General features: G+C 56.1%; 3 protein-coding genes across 8 annotated transcripts in view; 2 read left to right on the top strand and 1 right to left on the bottom strand.

Annotated features, from left to right (window-relative positions):
- The first annotated feature begins 974 nt into the window (after positions 1–974).
- Positions 975–6,625, top strand: GPBAR1 (G protein-coupled bile acid receptor 1). 5 transcript variants are annotated; one of them, XM_050751290.1, is made up of 3 exons: positions 975–1,805; positions 2,237–2,800; positions 5,282–6,463. In XM_050751290.1, exon 3 carries the CDS (start codon positions 5,327–5,329, stop codon positions 6,317–6,319), a length of 993 nt encoding a protein of 330 aa, XP_050607247.1. In that variant the 5' UTR covers positions 975–1,805; positions 2,237–2,800; positions 5,282–5,326; the 3' UTR covers positions 6,320–6,463. The 5 variants fall into 5 exon arrangements, 4 of the variants coding, with proteins under 4 accessions (XP_050607247.1, XP_050607246.1, XP_050607245.1 ...); XM_050751289.1 differs by having other exon boundaries at positions 975–2,019; XM_050751288.1 differs by having other exon boundaries at positions 975–2,571; positions 2,659–2,800.
- A 99-nt stretch (positions 6,626–6,724) lies between these two features.
- The window catches only part of AAMP (angio associated migratory cell protein), a 205,728-nt gene continuing 195,962 nt past the window's right edge, over positions 6,725–16,490 (bottom strand). The window contains exons 2-12 of one of the 2 annotated variants that reach the window (XM_050751274.1): positions 12,471–12,660; positions 11,888–12,043; positions 10,113–10,232; positions 9,438–9,577; positions 9,035–9,179; positions 8,657–8,740; positions 8,425–8,540; positions 8,173–8,276; positions 7,964–8,054; positions 7,612–7,766; positions 6,725–7,204 (exon numbers count right to left, since the gene is read on the bottom strand). In XM_050751274.1, coding sequence (XP_050607231.1) covers positions 7,129–7,204; positions 7,612–7,766; positions 7,964–8,054; positions 8,173–8,276; positions 8,425–8,540; positions 8,657–8,740; positions 9,035–9,179; positions 9,438–9,577; positions 10,113–10,232; positions 11,888–12,043; positions 12,471–12,591 — 1,308 coding nt within the window. In that variant the 5' untranslated portion in view covers positions 12,592–12,660 and the 3' untranslated portion in view covers positions 6,725–7,128. Of the gene's footprint in view, positions 7,205–7,611; positions 7,767–7,963; positions 8,055–8,172; positions 8,277–8,424; positions 8,541–8,656; positions 8,741–9,034; positions 9,180–9,437; positions 9,578–10,112; positions 10,233–11,887; positions 12,044–12,470; positions 12,758–16,490 lie in introns of those variants that run through there. The other variant, XM_050751275.1, reaches the window with a different exon arrangement.
- LOC126932449 (probable hydrolase PNKD) lies at positions 12,903–15,481 on the top strand. Its single transcript, XM_050751312.1, has 3 exons — positions 12,903–13,106; positions 13,887–14,055; positions 15,089–15,481. Exons 1-3 carry the CDS (start codon positions 13,040–13,042, stop codon positions 15,279–15,281), a joined length of 429 nt encoding a protein of 142 aa, XP_050607269.1. The 5' UTR covers positions 12,903–13,039; the 3' UTR covers positions 15,282–15,481.

Below are 16,490 nucleotides of genomic sequence, written 5' to 3'. Positions count from 1 at the left end.
CCTCACAGATGAAGCAGCCCACTGTGACCAGTTGAGGCCTTAGGACCGCAGGAAGAACGTCTGAGGATGAAGGTCAAGCACATTGAGAGTGTGGGCTGGGAAAAGGGGATCTAGTTGTTTCTGCCTAGTCTCAGGAAGCCAGTGCCCCAAGGGTTCACATCTGGGAGGTGCAGGTATCCTTGGATATGGGCTGTAGAAGAACAGTTTGAATCCAGGTTCCGCCATCCAATAGCTGTGTGACAGCAAATCTCTTAATCTGAGCCCTGGTAACCTCATTTAAATTGGACATTTACCCGAGGATTTGTAAAAGGAAAAGAGAATAAATGTCTCTTACATGGTAAGCATTATGATGCCTGTAATTACAATGTCACTTAATGAATCTTGGTTCCCTTTATACACCCAAGGGGATCAGAAGCGACAGGCTGCTGCCCCAGCAAAGTCCCGCAGAAGCCAACCCTCATTCGGTGCTTGGGGTTTCCTAGGCTTTCCCCAAGGTCGTTGGTATTTTGGTATTTTCCCCTGCTTGAATGGCCCTTACTGCCCGGGCAAGGCAGGTAGGAATCTCCATGTCTGGAAAAAGTGGGACCTGGGGCAAGCTGCAAGCCAAAAATTAGGAGCTTGGCAGGAAAGACACTAAGACTAACAGGAAGTGGAAGGGTGGACTTGGAGGAGGAATTGAAACCAAGAAAAGGAAATAGCTCTAGCTGCTGCCTCAGCCTTCTTGGGGGGAGCCGTTACTTGGAGTTGTTTGCCATTAAGTTACCCTCATTTGGAGTAGTACTGATGGGTGCTCAACCAGAACCTGGGTCTACTCTGATGGCGATTTTGAGTTCAAGCAATGCTGCCCCCTACTGGGGGTTGCTAAAAGCACTGCCATTTCTGGGCGGTGGGGGGAGGTTTGTTGTTTTTGGTTTTTGTTTCTTTTTTTTTTTTTTTGGGGGGGGGACAGAGTCTCACTCTGTCGCCCAGGCTGGAGTGCAGTGGCACGATCTTGGCTCACTGCAACCTCCGCCTCCCGGGTTCAAGCAGTTCTCCTGCCTCAGCCTCCTGAGTAGCTGGGCCTACAGGCACATGCCACCACGCCCGGCTAATTTTTTGTATTTTTAGTAGAGACAGGGTTTCACTGTGTTAACCAGGATGGTCTGCATCTCCTGACCTTGTGATCCACCCGCCTCGGCCTCCGAAAGTGCTGGGATTACAGGCATGATCCACTGCGCCTGGCTCTGATTTTTTTTTTAAGTATTATTTTGAGGCAGGGTCTCACGCTGTCACCCAGGCTGGAATGAAGTGGCGCCATGAAGGCTCACGGCAGCCTCGACCTCCTGGACTCCAGCGATCTTCCCACCTCAGCCTCCTGAGTAGCTGGAACCACACAACATATACCACTGTGCTCAGCTAATCTTTATTTTTTGTAGAGACGGAGTCTCACCACGTTGCCCAGGCCTCGGCCTCTTAAAGTGCTGGGATTACAGGCATGAGTGTGAAGTGTTAAACAGCGGCTCAGGGAGGCCAACCAGGGTCCAAGAAACCCCGTCCCTGCTGCCTCCACTGGTCCAGAGCTAGTACCCCCAGCCAGCATGACACTCATGTCCCAGACATTGTGGGTCAACAGAAATTCAGATAGCTAAGAGAATGGAAACGGACAAAGGAGGCACAGGAGGATTCCGTGCCAGAGTCTGGATTGGTCACCCCCGTTCAGGTTCTGCCTGAGGAAAGGAGAATGGGGTCCGGGCACAGTCGGCTGGATGGAGCATCTGAAGACGGCTTGCACCAGAGCCCTCGTGGCTGAAGGAAGAAGCCAGGGGGTGAGTCAGCCCCAGGGCTTGATGGAACAGACAGGAACTAGATGATCTAGTAAGGGAGAAGCAAGGCTGAGCAAGAGACAGCCCAGGCTCCCTGGCTGCCACTGCCTAATCTGTCCCCCTTCACACATCCCACACACAGTGTTTAGACAGAGCAGCAGAGAAGAAACAGACATCCTGGATCCCGTGGGGAGCAGGCCGGGGCTGGGAACAGGAGGTCTGTTTATTCCTGGCAGTCCCATATCAGAAGGGTCCCACACCCACTTCTGTCCAGGCCCCAGGCTGAACTCTCCCAGAGCCTGTGACTTCTGCCCTATCATATCACGTGGTTCTGAGGGCCGGCCCTGGAACCCTGCATCCTCCCCACCCACCAGCTCCCTCGAGGATGGATTTGAGGCTGGATGCTTTCGTTTTCCCACTTTTTGTCCCAACAGAAGTCCCTCCTCTTCAGGATCCCTGACGGACTGTGCAGAGCTAGCAGAGCCACACTCCGCGGACCTCCAGCCCTTCAGGCCCAGCTCTCCTGGAAAGCATGGAAGTCCCTTTGCTCCATTTACTTTTTCAGCCAGGAAGTGTTTCCTAATGTCTCACCCCCAGCGCCAGCTTTCCTGCTGCAGTTTCCGCCTGTTCCCTCCCATTTCAGGCCTTAAGGGAGTGTGGCTGGGCTTCTCTCCTCCCCCTCACTCCAAAGCCGCACTTGATACAAGGTGGAAATCGAGGCACCACTCCTCCTGGCTTCCCAGCCTTGAACTTGCCCTTCCCTCTCAGTGTACGTGGTTTCCTCAGTTTCCCTGTGCAGCAAAAGTGTCACTCCCCTCTTGCTTTTCCTAAGCTCCCCATGTGCCTCTCTCAGCAGATCTGTCTTAGAGGGGCCAGGTGCAGAGAAAAGCAAAAATCCTAATAATGTTCCTAGCGATCGCTGCCTGTCACGGAGTGCTGAAGGACCAAGTGCTGATCTGAGTCCTCATCACACAGGACCTCATTTAGTCTCACGATAGGTGAGTACAACTATGGGCCCCATTTTACAGATGAGGAAACTAAGGCAAGAGAATTTTAGTCATTTGCCCAAGTTCACCAGCTTTTAAAAGGATCCAGACAGCTCTGATTCCAGCGCCAGCTCACGCCTCTTCATTGTGGGGGAGGAAAGAGAGGGAGTCGTTTGTTGGAGCAAACCCCCACCCATCAAGGGCCAAGCCACTGGTGTATATGCAGCCATATGTGTTATGCTGTGATATGCCCCACCACGACCTTAGAGGTCGTTTTTCTTGTTTCCATTTTAACACAGACAAAAACCGAGGCCCAGTAGTACCTTACCCAAGGTCACATCCCCAGAGCCATTTGTCCCTCATAGTTCAGAACTTAGAAAGCAGTTGAGAAAAGTATGGAATGACCCCAGATTCAGGAAGGCAAGTCTGGCCTTATAAACTGAAAGGCCCATCAGGCGATGGGATGGGGAAGTGAAGATCCTCAGGCCCCAAACACCCGCCACTGCCGCCATCACACACGGAAGTGTGGAGGGAGCCTGGTGTACTGTCAACTGACCGGCCAGTCCAGGGGCTTAAATGTAAATGCATCAGCTGAGGCGGGAAGTCAGGAGGGGTAAGTCAATCACTATTATTCATTAACTGGAATGCATTTCTCAGATTACTCCAAGCTGGAGTAGGGAAACTGCCACCTAGGTGGCAGGGCAGAGGGACACTGGGTGGGAGGGGGAGGCAGGCCTCCCAGTTGCTACGGTTCAGAATATGCCAGGTCCCACCTCCCAGAGGCGGGGCCGGGGCTGAGTCCCGCCAGCCTCGTTTCTCCATCCCTCTGAGAACCCAGACGGGCAGAGCCTGGGTAGGAGAGCCTGGCCCCGCTGTCTCCACCGGGTGGAGACACCATGCACTTGGTCCACTTGTGCTCTTCAGCCAGGACACCAGACATGGTCCAAACCCCTGCAGGGCTGGCTGCAGCAACTCCCTGACACTCAGGAAGGCCCAGGCTGGGCAGGCAATACCTGCTCCCAACAGCCATGTGAGTAGCTACTCCCCCAACCCCCAAACCCCAGATCCTGGAGAGGCCACTGCACCCAGCCCAAGCCACCAGACCCCTGGGGGTGTGCAGGTGGTACAGCCTGCACCCTGCTGGGAAATCACCCCTAGGGGCTGCTCCCTGCCTTTGTCACTGTTCTGGTGGAGGTGGGGTGGGGGGAATCATTCCAATTAGGGCTGGGAGCTCCAGCTTAGGCCAGGTTTGGGGTAATGAACCCTGAGTCTCGCGGGGCTTGAGAGAGTTGATGGTGCTAGGGGGAAGGGAACAGAAACTGGAAGGCCTCGAGAGAGGAAAAGGCATCCTGGGTGGAGGGCACTGGAGGAGACTGAGGAAGAGAAAACACGCTTAGGGGAGGGGAAAGGGGGCACAAGGCCTTGGAGGCCCGGGTTCGGGGTGCTGGGGGAACCTGGGAAGGAAGGGGAGCATCTTCCTGCCTCTCAGCTCAGGGTGGCCATGGGGCCCTGATCCCCTGTCCTGGAGGAGGGGAGAGGTATGAATCCTTTCCTTATTGACTTGGATCCTAGCAACAGCAGCTGCTCCCCTGTTGACAGAAGCAGGAGTTCCCACAGGACCCAGGACCCCTCCCCCGTCCCCAGGATGTGGCAGCAGAGCCATGACACTGGAGGACTGAGACCAGGGAATGACGGGAAGGACAGGGACAGATGAGAGCCACAGAGAAGCCAGGCTTTGCCCACTGACTCCTCTTCCCTCTCCTCTGGGCTCAGCCTCAGGCCTGGGGGTGTTGGGGAGTCCCTGTCCTTGCTGCTGGCATCTCCATGTTCACTGCCACAGGTCCCCTCCTGCTGCTTCTCTCCTCCCTCCAGCTCCCAGGAAGGACCCTGTTGCTAGTGTGGAGCAAAGACGAGTCAAGTTTATGGGCTGGAAGTCCTACCCGGAGGCTGCTCACTGAGCTGTGATGGCTACAAGGACAGATAGGGGGAAGGGCACAGGGTGCCCGAGACCTGGCCCACTGGAGCCTGTCACCTAATGGCCAGCCGGAAGACCACTACACACCAGCCAGCCCTGGTCCATTCTTTTGGCTCATTTAGGGGCCTCCCCGGTGGAGGCAGGGATACACAAAATGCTTTGGGGCTGGATGGACCCGCCTTTCAGTCTAAACAAGAGACCTAAACACAGCTGCCCAGAAAAGGCAGATACCAGAAATGGATAAAGCTGGCTGGGTGGGGACTGTCGGAAGGGCAGCCAGCGGTGAGCTCCGGCTGGTTGCTACCATATAGGACATATGTGTTGCCAGACCTGATTTTTCAATAGAAACCAAAGATATTTTTTATATGTTTAATTGGCAATTAATTGAAAAATTCCGTGTATCAGCGAACATAATACAGCCCACAGCCTGCGGGTCTGTGCCCCTGGACTAACATGCCGCCCTGCCAGGAGGACACGACCTGCAGCCCCATCCTAACTCTGGCCACCCCATCCTGCAGGCATGCCGGCTGCCACTCCAGGACTCCCCCGTCCTCAGGACCGAGATGACGCCCAACACCACTGGCGAGGTGCCCAGCCCCATTCCCAAGGGGGTTCTGGGGCTCTCCCTGGCCCTGGCAAGCCTCATCGTCACAGCGAACCTGCTGCTAGCCCTGGGCATTGCCTGGGACCGCCACCTGCGCAGCCCGCCTGCTGGCTGCTTCTTCCTGAGCCTGCTGCTGGCTGGGCTGCTCACGGGTCTGGCATTGCCCACGTTGCCAGGGCTGTGGAACCAGAGTCGCCGGGGTTACTGGTCCTGCCTCCTCCTCTACTTGGCTCCCAACTTCTCCTTCCTCTCCCTGCTCGCCAACCTCCTGCTGGTGCATGGGGAGCGCTACATAGCAGTCCTGAGGCCACTCCAGCCCCCTGGGAGCACTCGGCTGGCCCTGCTCCTCACCTGGGCTGGCCCCCTGCTCTTTGCCAGTCTGCCCGCTCTGGGGTGGAACCACTGGACCCCTGGTGCCAACTGCAGCTCCCAGGCTATCTTCCCAGCCCCCTACCTCTACCTCGAAGTCTATGGGCTTCTGCTGCCCGCTGTGGGTGCTGCTGCCCTCCTCTCTGTCCGCGTGCTGGTCACTGCCCACCGCCAGCTGCAGGACATCCGCCGGTTGGAGCGGGCAGTGTGCCGCGATGAGCCCTCGGCCCTGGCCCAGGCCCTTACCTGGAGGCAGGCAAGGGCGCAGGCTGGAGCCATGCTGCTCTTCGGGCTGTGCTGGGGACCCTACGTGGCCACACTGCTCCTCTCAGTCCTGGCCTATGAGCAGCGCCCACCCCTGGGGCCTGGGACTCTGTTGTCCCTCATCTCCCTGGGAAGTGCCAGTGCAGCGGCAGTGCCCGTGGCCATGGGGCTGGGCGATCGGCGCTACACAGCCCCCTGGAGGGCAGCTGCCCAAAGATGCCTGCAGGGGCTGCGGGGAAGAGCCTCCCGGGACAGTCCCGGCCCCAGCACTGCCTACCACCCAAGCAGCCAAAGCAGCGTCGACCTGGACTTGAACTAAAGGAAGGGCCTCTGCTGACTCCTACCAGAGCATCCATCCAGCTCAGCCACCCAGCCTGTCTCCACTGGGCCCCACTTCTCTGGATCAGAGACCCTGCCTCTATTTGACCCCACACTGACTGAATAAAGCTCCTCGGGCTGTTTATGCTTATCTCATTCCGTATCTCAGGGCGAGGCAGGAGGAAATGGCTCAACACACCAACAACAGAAAGAACCTTCAGACATACGCATGGATTAAGGCAGAGTCGACTCCAGGCAGACAAGAAGTGTCGTGTGCACAGACCCTGGAGACGGGGAGCTGGCACATCTCAACATCCAGCCGACTCTGCGGGAGAGCCTTGCCTGACGGGGCCCTAGCTAGCTCCTCCTAGGGTCCAGCCACCACAAAATCCACACAGACGCTGTCTCTGGGAAGTATATTTTATTTACATTTTTAAAATCTTTAACTAGTATCTCTTCCTCCTTTCCACCCCCAGAGACTTGGGAAGGGAAAGAACGGGAACCTCAAACACCTACTCCCCACATACAAATACACACCCCATGGCTCACACCAGCAAATGAAAGTGAAAGAGAAACAGGTCCGCCCCTCCCTCTGAAGGGCCCACCAAGTCTGGGCAAGGGTGGGAGGGCCCTGGGCTGGGTCTCTAAAGAGAAGAAAAGGAGAGGGGAGCAAGTCAGTTGAAGAGGCTGGAAAGTCATCCAGGGCCCCACCCTCCTCTTCCCTCTGTGCCCTACTGCCTCTGCTGGCGGGCGGGGGCAGGGGTCCCTCCGTCCCCTCAACACCAGACACACAGGCAGGGGCTGCAGCCATTAACGGTCAGGCCTCTGGACACAAAATACTTTCGCTTTGTGGTCTCCTGACGTGGTCACCACCAGGGAGGCATCTCTAGAAACAGAAAGCATGTGATTGCAGAGACGGGGGGACCCAAGCCCACCACCCAGGGGCCCTAGGGTGGGCTCCTCCAGCACACCCTCAGTTCTAGGGCCCTAGTGCCCAGCACTGGGCCGACATCTCTGCAGCCAGCATGGAGGGAATTAGAGGAAGCCCCCAGCACGGAAGAAGCAGAGCTGACTCCGATGGGGAAAATCAGTCTCAGCCTCTCCCTCATGACTGAGATGTGGGGCCCCGGAGGGTCACTATCAGTCACTGGGGTGGGGGCTGGGCTGTGAACCCTCAGGCTTCCCAGCATCCATGCCTTAGGAATCCCCTCCCACACCCTAAGGATCCTGTGTCCCCCACTACTCCCACCTTCCAAATACACAGAGATCCCAGCCCTTGGCCAATTCACTTACTTGCTGAGGGCAAAGTCCAGGATCTCAGCCGTGTGGCCCCGGTAGTCAGTAAGCAGGCGGCCGGTCCGGGCGTCCCAGAGGCGCACAATGCCATCCAGGCTGCAGGTATAAACCACAGCAGTGCCTGCCTCCCACAGCAGCTGCACGATGCCCGACTGCCTCGAGGAATGACAGAGGCAGGGCAGAGGTTGGCAGGAGAGCTGAGAGCCATCTGCTCCCAGTTCTCACAAAGAGGGACAGCCACACACAACAGCCAGGCAGGAGCCAGATCTGGGGTAGATGCTCCTGGAGGCCTGGGTTTTCCCTCCACCATGGCCACAGCCCGCACAACCCCAGCTCCAGCTGCCCATACCTGGTGCTGACACTGATGCCTAAGAGTCTGCGTAGCCAGGTCATAGATGGCCAACGTCCCATCCAGGTAGCCAACAGCTGCCAGGGGCATCCTGGGCAGAGGAGCGCACCATGAAGACTCATGAGGGCCTGGACTCACACGCCCTGCCCTCCCTCCGGGGCCCCGAGCCCAGGCTCCTCCCACAAACCCCTCTCCCCATCCTCACTCACACACTGCAGAAGCCCAAGGACTCCACCGAGTTGGACTCACTCTCCTCCCCTTCTCCAAGGCTGGGCTGGGAGGCCACAGTCTCAGGTCTAAAAACACCCACCACCTGAAAGCCAGAGAGGATCAGAGGAGGGCCCGGAATCCGGGTGCTTGATGGAGAGAAAGACGGTGAGGAGAGGAGACAGTGAAGACCCAGGAAGGAAGGAGAGGAGTCGAGAAAGCGGAGGCCCCAGCCGGGCTCCAGGTCCACTCACCTTGCCAGTGGTGGCACTGACCAGCTTGGCCTGGCAGTCCACAGAGCCAGTTAGGATCAAGCTGCCATCCTGGTTGGTGGCAACACAGGTGAGTGGGCCCTGGTGACCCTCAGTCCCTAGCATAGAGCAGGGAGGCAGTCAGGCTTCATCCTACCTCTCCTCTGAGTCCTCCCCCAGGATCTCAGCCCCTCCCGACAAAGGCCCAGGCTAACACTTCCCCCACCTCTGATACCTTTCAGTACATGGATGGGGCTTCCCTGCTTCAGGTCCCAAATCCTGATGGTGCCATCTTCGTAGCCTACCACAGCTCTCTTCCCTGAAGAGAGGCACAGATGAAGAGAGGGCAGAGGGCACGCTCAGATACACTAAGCAAGGGAATGGGGAGAGGGAGAGGAAAGAAGAGTGGAAGCGCCCAGACACTGCCCCAGGAATCACAGGTGAGTTCAGAGCAGGAAAGAGGCGCTATGAGCTTTGGGGCCAGGGGGTCAGCACTCCAAAGAGCAGGCCTCAGAGTTTGCCGGCTGTGGCCCAGACGGCTGCTCCGGGAGGTGTATATCCCGGGATTCAGCCTCTGCACCCAGGAAAGGACGCTCAAGGGAGGTGCTCTCACCATCAGGGAGGACTCGGCCACAGGTGGCTGGGCAGTTGGGACCCTGGAAGGTCTTGCAGTCACCATTCGGGACTTTCCACATCCAGGTGTTGCCGTCAGCTGTGCCCGCCAACAGGACAGGTGCCCGAGGATGCCACTCCATCCACTGGACAGGGAGGAAGGGGCAGCAGGGAGGCCCGTCACCCCATCCCACCTAGAAGCCTGTCCTATGAGCTCCACCCAAGGTTTCCTGCCTCTGGGGTTCCGCGGGGATTTTCCAGGTAGCAGGCAGACCTTCTTCCCGTGCCTTGGGGCGCACTGGCTCAGAGCTGGCTTGGCACAATAAGGAAGAACTGGCCTCCCAAGCTTGCACACCCAGCAACCCAAGGCCCCACAGAGCTGACTCCCGCTCTGATGATCTTACCTCCAGGTCTCCCGCTTCAAAGGACCAGACCTCCTCCTTGGTGTCCACCTGCCACACTTTCAAGAGGCCACTCATGTCCCCTGTGGCCACTAGAGTGGAGTCATGGCTGAAACCAGCACAAGTCACAGAGTCTTTATGGCCTTCAAAGAAAAGTGGGCAGAAAGAGGGGAAAACAATAGGGTACCTGGTGCTGGGGGCATGTGATTCTGGTATCTGGCCCCCTGAAACGATCAGCTAGGAAAAAAAGAGGGGCGGGCCTGAGCAGAACAGGTGCTGGAATTCACTGCCGCTCTAGGAACCAACCCTCCCATGTCTCGCCAGGAGAGACACTGCTGGCCGTCACTCAACCGGGCCAAGCCCCAGCCTCCTATGCCTTCCCCCTTCTGTCCACTCTACACCTCTGCCCACAATCCCAAGTCCTCCTCTCTGCCCAACTGCTCCTATACCAATGTGACCTCCTCTGGCCTTTCCTAGACTCCCTTGGCCAATGAGTGCCTCCTGCCTCTGTGCCCAAAACACACCAGTATTCTCCCCGTGTCCCTGGGGCCCAGCACAGAGCTGGCACAAAAGAGACGTCACTAAGTGGCTATTGGATGCACGACCACTGCAGGCCAGGCTCCTAAGATCTCCCAAAGGAATATGACCTCTCCCAGGCCTCTACCTCAGCCCCCTCACCTGCACACTCAAAGAGCAGCTCCCCATCGCTGAGCCGCCATACGAAGGCTTTGTCATCTTCACCCCCGGTCACTGCCAAGGTGTTGGTCTTGGGGTCCAGGCTCACACAAAACACAGACGCTGTCCCAAAAGATATTCCATGGGTAAGGGGACAGAGCTCCCACCTAGGGCTCTGTCCTTCAGAACCTTCAGGAAACCCACCCCCTTTCACCCAAAGCAATGTGTCTTTCCTCCTGGAAAACACAGGCACATCCAAGTTCTTCTAAGTTTCAAGAATCGGGTTAAGATCCTTCCCATATTTGCCAAGCTCCCTATTTGCCAGAGCAGATGCCCTGTGTGACTCCCCTCACCACCCGGCACCAATGCCATGGACAAGAGGTGGGTACAGGTGCAGGGCTTACAGGTCTCAGCATGGGATGCCACCGGGTTGGGTAAAGAGTGAGGAGAGCATCATGTTAAGAGTTTCTTACTAAGAACTAGCACTTGAGAAAATTATATAAAATATGCTCAAAAAGATACAATTATCTCTAATTTTATTTTACTTTATTTTTTTGAGATGGAGTCTTGCTCTGTTGCCCAGGCTGGAGTGCAGTGGCACAATCTCGGGTCAATACAACCTCCGCTTCCCAGGTTCAAGTGATTCTCCTTCCTCAGCCTCCCGAGTAGCTGGGATTACAGGCACATGCCACCACACCCAGCTAATTTTTTTTTTTTTTTTAGTAGAGATGCAGTGTCACCATGTCGGCCAGCCTGGTCTTGAACTCCTGACCTCAGGGGATCCGCCTGCCTTGGCCTTCCAAAATGCTGGGATTACAGGTGTAAACCACCGCACCTGACCAATTATCTCTAATTTTATACTCACTACTTTTATTAACTTTTATCAAAGATACCTTTTTTTTTTTTTTTTTTTTGAGACACTCTCATTCTGTTGCCCAGGCTGGACTGCAGTGGCGTGATCTCAGCTCACTGCAACCTCCACCCCCCAGGTTCAAGCGATTCTCCTGCCTAAGTGTCCAGAGTAGCTAGGATTACAGGCATGTGCCACCACGCCCGGCTAATTTTTGGTTTGTTTGTTTGGTTTTTTTTTTTGAGACAGCCTCGCTCTCTCACCCAGGCTGGAGTGCAATGGCGCAGTCTCAGTCTACTGCAACCTCCGCCTCCCGGGTTCAAGCAATTCTCCTTCTCCTGCCTCAGCCTCCCGAGTAGCTGGGACTACAGGTGCCCACCACCAAGCCCAGCTAATTTTTGTATTTTTAGTAGAGATGGGGTTTCACCATATTGGCCAGGCTGGTCTGGAACTCCTGACCTTGCAATCTGCCTGCCTCGGCCTCCCAAAGTACTGGGATTACAGGCGTGAGCCACCACACCTGGCCAAATTTTTGTTATTTTTAGTAGAGACTGGGTTTTGCCATGTTGGCCAGGCTGGTCTCGAACTCCTGACCTCAAGTGATCCACCTGCCTCAGCCTCCTAAAGTGCTGGGATTACAGGAGTGAGCCACCGCACCTGGCCAAAGATAACTTTTTAAAAGAGAACTAAGAGGTTAATCAACGTTAACTGGCAAAGTAGAGGGAGGACTTGAAGCCTGGTGTCTCAACTGATGCCAGAAGTCAAGCAATCATCCATTCTGCCACAGGTCCCCACCTGTGGGCTCCTCCAGAGCAAGGCCAGCATCTTGCTCATCTCTGTGTCCCCCATAACGCTCTGTCCACGGCGGCGGTTTAATGCTTACACGCCCACCTAAACTGATTTGAGGTGGATCGCCTCAAAGACCTACCTGAGTGCAATGCAAAGGTGACCTCACTATCGTCGGGGCCCTCCATGCTGCCGACCACCCCTTCCTGGGGTTCTAGAACCCAGCCCTCTTCGTTGCCCTCTTCCTCCTCCTCTTCCTCAAAGTCCACATCTTCCATCTCCTGGGCGAGGTCATCTGCTTTGGGGAGAGGGTTAGAAGATGGGGCTCGGGAGGCGGTAAGAGGTACGGAGAGAAGCGTGAGGAGGCCTGAGGCTGGGGCGGGTAATGTGGCGAGAGGGGAAGGTGGAGTCAGACACACCGGGGTCCCGGGGGCGCGCGGGACACAGCACGGGAGGCCAGGGCTGGCCAGCGACCGTGCGGTAAGGGAGGGCCGAGGGGATGATGGGAAGGGGGTGTGTGAGGGGAAGGGCCAGAGGAGGCGTCAGGGAACCCCCACCCCAGCCAGGCCTGAGAACTAAGTCTGAGGAGGGGAGTTGGGGAGGAGGGGAAGAAGGATATCGGTAGGAATGACCGGTCGGGTGTGGAGGGGAGCGAGGAAAAGCAGGGGTCAGAGGCCAGGGGTGAGCGTCTCCTGCCCCATGGCCTGAGGAGCGGCAGTTCTCACCTGGGTCCGGCGGACCAGGATCAAGTTCTACCACCTCGATAATCTCTTCATCACCATGGAAGCTTAGGGTCTCCAGTGGGGGGGTGTCAGCAGCAGCCCCGCTTTCCGATTCGGACTCCATGCGGCGCAAGCGGCCGATCCACTTCTCTGGGCCCAAACGCCTCCCAGAGTCAGCTCTGCGCGACGACGCGGAACTCGAGCCCCTCCTCCCGGGAGGAAGTAGGCGTAGGCGACTCCCCGGCAGGAAGAGCGACGGCCGTTCGGCCAATACCTACGAAGGTTGGCTGGACGCCCCACCAATCACAGAGCGGCATTGGAAGACTGGGCCGGGGCGTGGTAGAGAGAACCCAAACTCCGCCCCACCTGACTCCGCCCCCAACTGGAGGGAAACAAGCGAGCGTGCGCGCCTCCGGGGTCTCCTGGGAAAAGTAGTTCTCCTGGGTGGGCTCTGAGGGCTTCTGGGAGATGTAGTTTCTGGTCTGTAGGCAGGACGGAAGGAGCGGGGGAGGCCCCTTACGCAAACTACAATTCCCGGCGGGGAGCGCGGTGAAGGGGGGTGGGATCTGAACATGGCGGCGGTGGTAGCTGCTACGGCGCTGAAGGGCCGGGGGGCGAGAAATGCCCGCGTCCTCCGGGGTAAGGAGAGGGACCCCGGGGAGGGCAGGACTGCAGAAGATCCCTTTTCTTTCACATCCAGCCTGACGGTAGCAGGAGGTCAGGGCTCTAGGTTCCTGCCCACACTTTTCTGCAAGATCTTAGAGTCTGGGGGTGAAGAGATGCTCTTTAGAGGTCACCCAGTGCATCCCCCCGCCTTTGGGTTGCTCGACACCTCCGGGGTCTTGCTGCGAGAGGGAGCTCCTAGGAAGCCTGTTAGACTCCCGCGCTCCAGGTGTTTCACACTCACCGCAGTGCAGAGGAAAAAGCCCCAGGCTTCTGGAGGCTTGGGTTCCAGCCCCGGATAATTAGCAGTTTGACCTTGGGCAAAGCAGTTTGTCTCTCAGGGCGTCAGTTTCCTCTTCCATACAGTGCAGGGGATGGAGTAGACTATCTTTAAGGTCCCTTCGAGTGCTAACATTTGCAGTTTCAAAACCTTTTCCCGGATTTCCTTCATACGTCTCATGCGAGTCCCACTGCAGTCCTTCCCATCCTGTCGTCTGAGGAAGAACAGCGAAGCTTTTCGTCCTGGCACCAGGGTGATGAGCTCGCAGTGACGTGGAAGTGGCTTCCAAAGGTGCCACCTCGATGGCGATTTTCCCATTTCCCTTTGGATTCTCCCTGGCACTTGTTACTTCAGACTGCAGTCACTCCCCTTCCCCAGATCTCAGCCGTTCTTCCCCAGCCCTTACTGCCCCCTGCCCCTCCCTGCTTGCTTTCTTCTCATCTCTTCTTACTGACCTCCCTTACCTCCATCCACAGGCATTCTCGCAGGAGCCACAGCTAACAAGGCTTCCCATAACAGGACCCGGGCACTGCAAAGCCATAGCTCTCCAGAGGGCAAGGAGGAACCTGAACCCCTATCCCCGGAGCTGGAATACATTCCCAGAAAGAGGGGCAAGAACCCCATGAAAGCTGTGGGACTGGCCTGGTGAGTTTTAACCACCGCTTTGCCCACCAACGGGGCGTGGCTTCTAGGGAAGGGCAGGACTCAGAAACTTCTCCAAGTTTCAGGTGGCGAGCTGAATCCAAAGTTGTGGGAACAGAATTGTTGGGTTCGATTGGAATCTGAGATGGGTGGGGCAGGGGAGATGGGAAAGTATGTGGAATTGAGAAGACAGTGGGTTTACTTTGGAGTAAGCTGAGTTGATCTGATTCAGACTTGGGTCCCTGGCCTCATCCTCCCTTTTGGGAGCTTGGAGTGAGACTCAAGTTGAAGTTAAGTAGTTCGCTGAGATCACGTGAGATTGTACTAGTTGTATAGTAGTACTTAGAAGGCGTTATGAACTTTGTGATTGGGCTCTGACTCTGACCTTAATACATATTATTGACCAATATTAAAGGGAAAGGAGGAGGAAATCAACTTTTTTCTGCATGTGAGGTGTGCTAGCACTTTGCCATGTAATGTTTTAGGGTTTGAGATAAATATTACATCCCCATTTCACAGAGGAAGGAACTGAGGCTGAGCTAGGATTCTCACCTGGTCTGTGACTCCATGCTCTTTCCCCCACACCAAAGTGCCTCCCAAGCAGTGGTTACTTAGCTTAACTGAGGGGAAAACTGGGAGGGGACCTTGACCAAGTCTCAGAGAGGGAAAGCTTCAGGGCTGCCTGGAAAATCCTGCACAGGTGCTATTGCAGGAATGCACAGCTCGTGCTGAGGATCAGGCTCTAGTGGGGAGGAGGAAAGAGGTAGGCAGAGACCCAGCCACACTGGGCCTTTTGTGCCATGCCTAGGAGTTGGACTTGGCCAGGAAGTGATGGAGCACTATTAAGGGGTGTTAAGCAGGGAAGTGACAGGATCTGATTTGCGTGGGTCCCTCCAGCAGCCAGCACAGAGGACAAATAGACTATAAGAGGTATTGCAGCATTCATGCAATTGATGAAGCTAGAATGACTCCCCCCAGCTCCTCTGGCTCAGGCTTGGCCCCTCCCCAAACCCCGTGCACATCTCCCCACCCGTAGGGCCATCGGCTTCCCTTGTGGTATCCTCCTCTTCATCCTCACCAAGCGGGAAGTGGACAAGGACCGTGTGAAGCAGATGAAGGCTCGGCAGAACATGCGGTTGTCCAACGCGGGCGAGTATGAGAGCCAGAGGTTCAGGGCCTCCTCCCAGCGTGCCCCATCCCCTGATGTTGGGTCTGGGGCGCAGACCTGAGGAGTGCTGCGACCCTCCTAGGCTATTGACTGTGAAGCCCTCAGGTTCCGCCCGGATTCCAGTTCTTGCCTCTGAGGTCCACCAGAGGGCGCATAAAGCCCAGGCTGCTGCCAAACCCTACCCCGCCCCACCCTACCCCGCCCCACACCAAGGAGCCAGCCAAAAGCAAATAAAGTTATTGAGTGTTTAGTGGAAAGGAACCAGGTCTGGGTTTGTGAGTCCCTTGGGATGGGAGGGGCAGAGGGTGGGGCTGGTTACTCATGTGTGCTCCCTCTCCCAGAGCTCAGTGTTCCCAGCTGGATGGTGGGGCAAACCCAGAGACTTAAGTGCAACCAGCCTAGGCCCTGGGCCCTCAGGACCAAGCCCTCAGAGCTGCCGGCCGGGAGGGTGGGGTCCCACTCAGCCTTGAAACAATAAGGAGAATCAAAGAAGGTATTCAGGGTGTGGAGGCAAAAAAAAGCACGGCTCTTTACTGAGTCCAAAGGACTCTACTCTAGGCCTCAGTTTCCTCATTTGTTTTGTTGAGTTGTTTGTTTTGTTTTTTGAGACGGGGTCTCGCTCTGTTACCCAGTCTGGAGTGCAGTGGTGTGATCATCAGCTCACTGCAACCTCCACCTCCTGGGCTCAAGTGATCCTCCTACCTCAGCCTCTTGAGTAGCTGGGACCACAGGTGAGTGCCACCATGCCCAGTTACTTTTTGTGTTTTTATTTTTATATTATTTATTTATTTATTTATTTATTGAGACAGAGTTTCACTCTTGTTGCCCAGGCTGGAGTACAATGGCATGATCTCAGCTCACTGCAACCTCCACCTTCTGGGTTCAAGCGATCCTCCTGCCTCAGCCTCCAGAGTAGCTGGGATTACAGGCACCCACCGCCACTCCCAGCTAATTTTTGTGGGTTTTTTTGTATTTTTAGTAGATTTGGGGTTTCAGCATGTTGGTCTGGCTCGTCTCAAACTCCTGACCTCAGGTGATCCGCCCGTCTCAGCCTGCCGAAGTGCTGGGGTTACAGGTGTGAGCCAACTTGAGGCCCAGTTTCCTCATTTGTAAGAGTTGGGACTGGTGATTTCTAAGACAAGAGTTGACATGGACTGAACCTGCAGTCCATCCCCTCCTCCATCTGCAAAACTGTAGGTATACATACAGCTCTTTGGGGAAGACAGTTAGCTCTCATGAGCTTTTGGAAAGGGTCCATGGTATAGCAAAG

This window comes from Macaca thibetana, chromosome 12 (genome assembly GCF_024542745.1).
Source record: "Macaca thibetana thibetana isolate TM-01 chromosome 12, ASM2454274v1, whole genome shotgun sequence".
NCBI lineage: Eukaryota > Metazoa > Chordata > Mammalia > Primates > Cercopithecidae > Macaca > Macaca thibetana.
This window is presented reverse-complemented; position numbering and strand designations above follow the sequence as displayed.

Bases quoted from the DNA above. Each gene is read 5' to 3' on its own strand.
- GPBAR1 (XM_050751290.1), top strand. From the start codon at position 5,327: ATGACGCCCAACACCACTGGCGAGGTGCCCAGCCCCATTCCCAAGGGG.
- LOC126932449 (XM_050751312.1), top strand. From the start codon at position 13,040: ATGGCGGCGGTGGTAGCTGCTACGGCGCTGAAGGGCCGGGGGGCGAGA. The intron at 13,107-13,886 runs GTAAGGAGAGGG...CTCCATCCACAG, and splicing joins AAATGCCCGCGTCCTCCGGG to GCATTCTCGCAGGAGCCACA. The intron at 14,056-15,088 runs GTGAGTTTTAAC...CCCCACCCGTAG, and splicing joins AAAGCTGTGGGACTGGCCTG to GGCCATCGGCTTCCCTTGTG.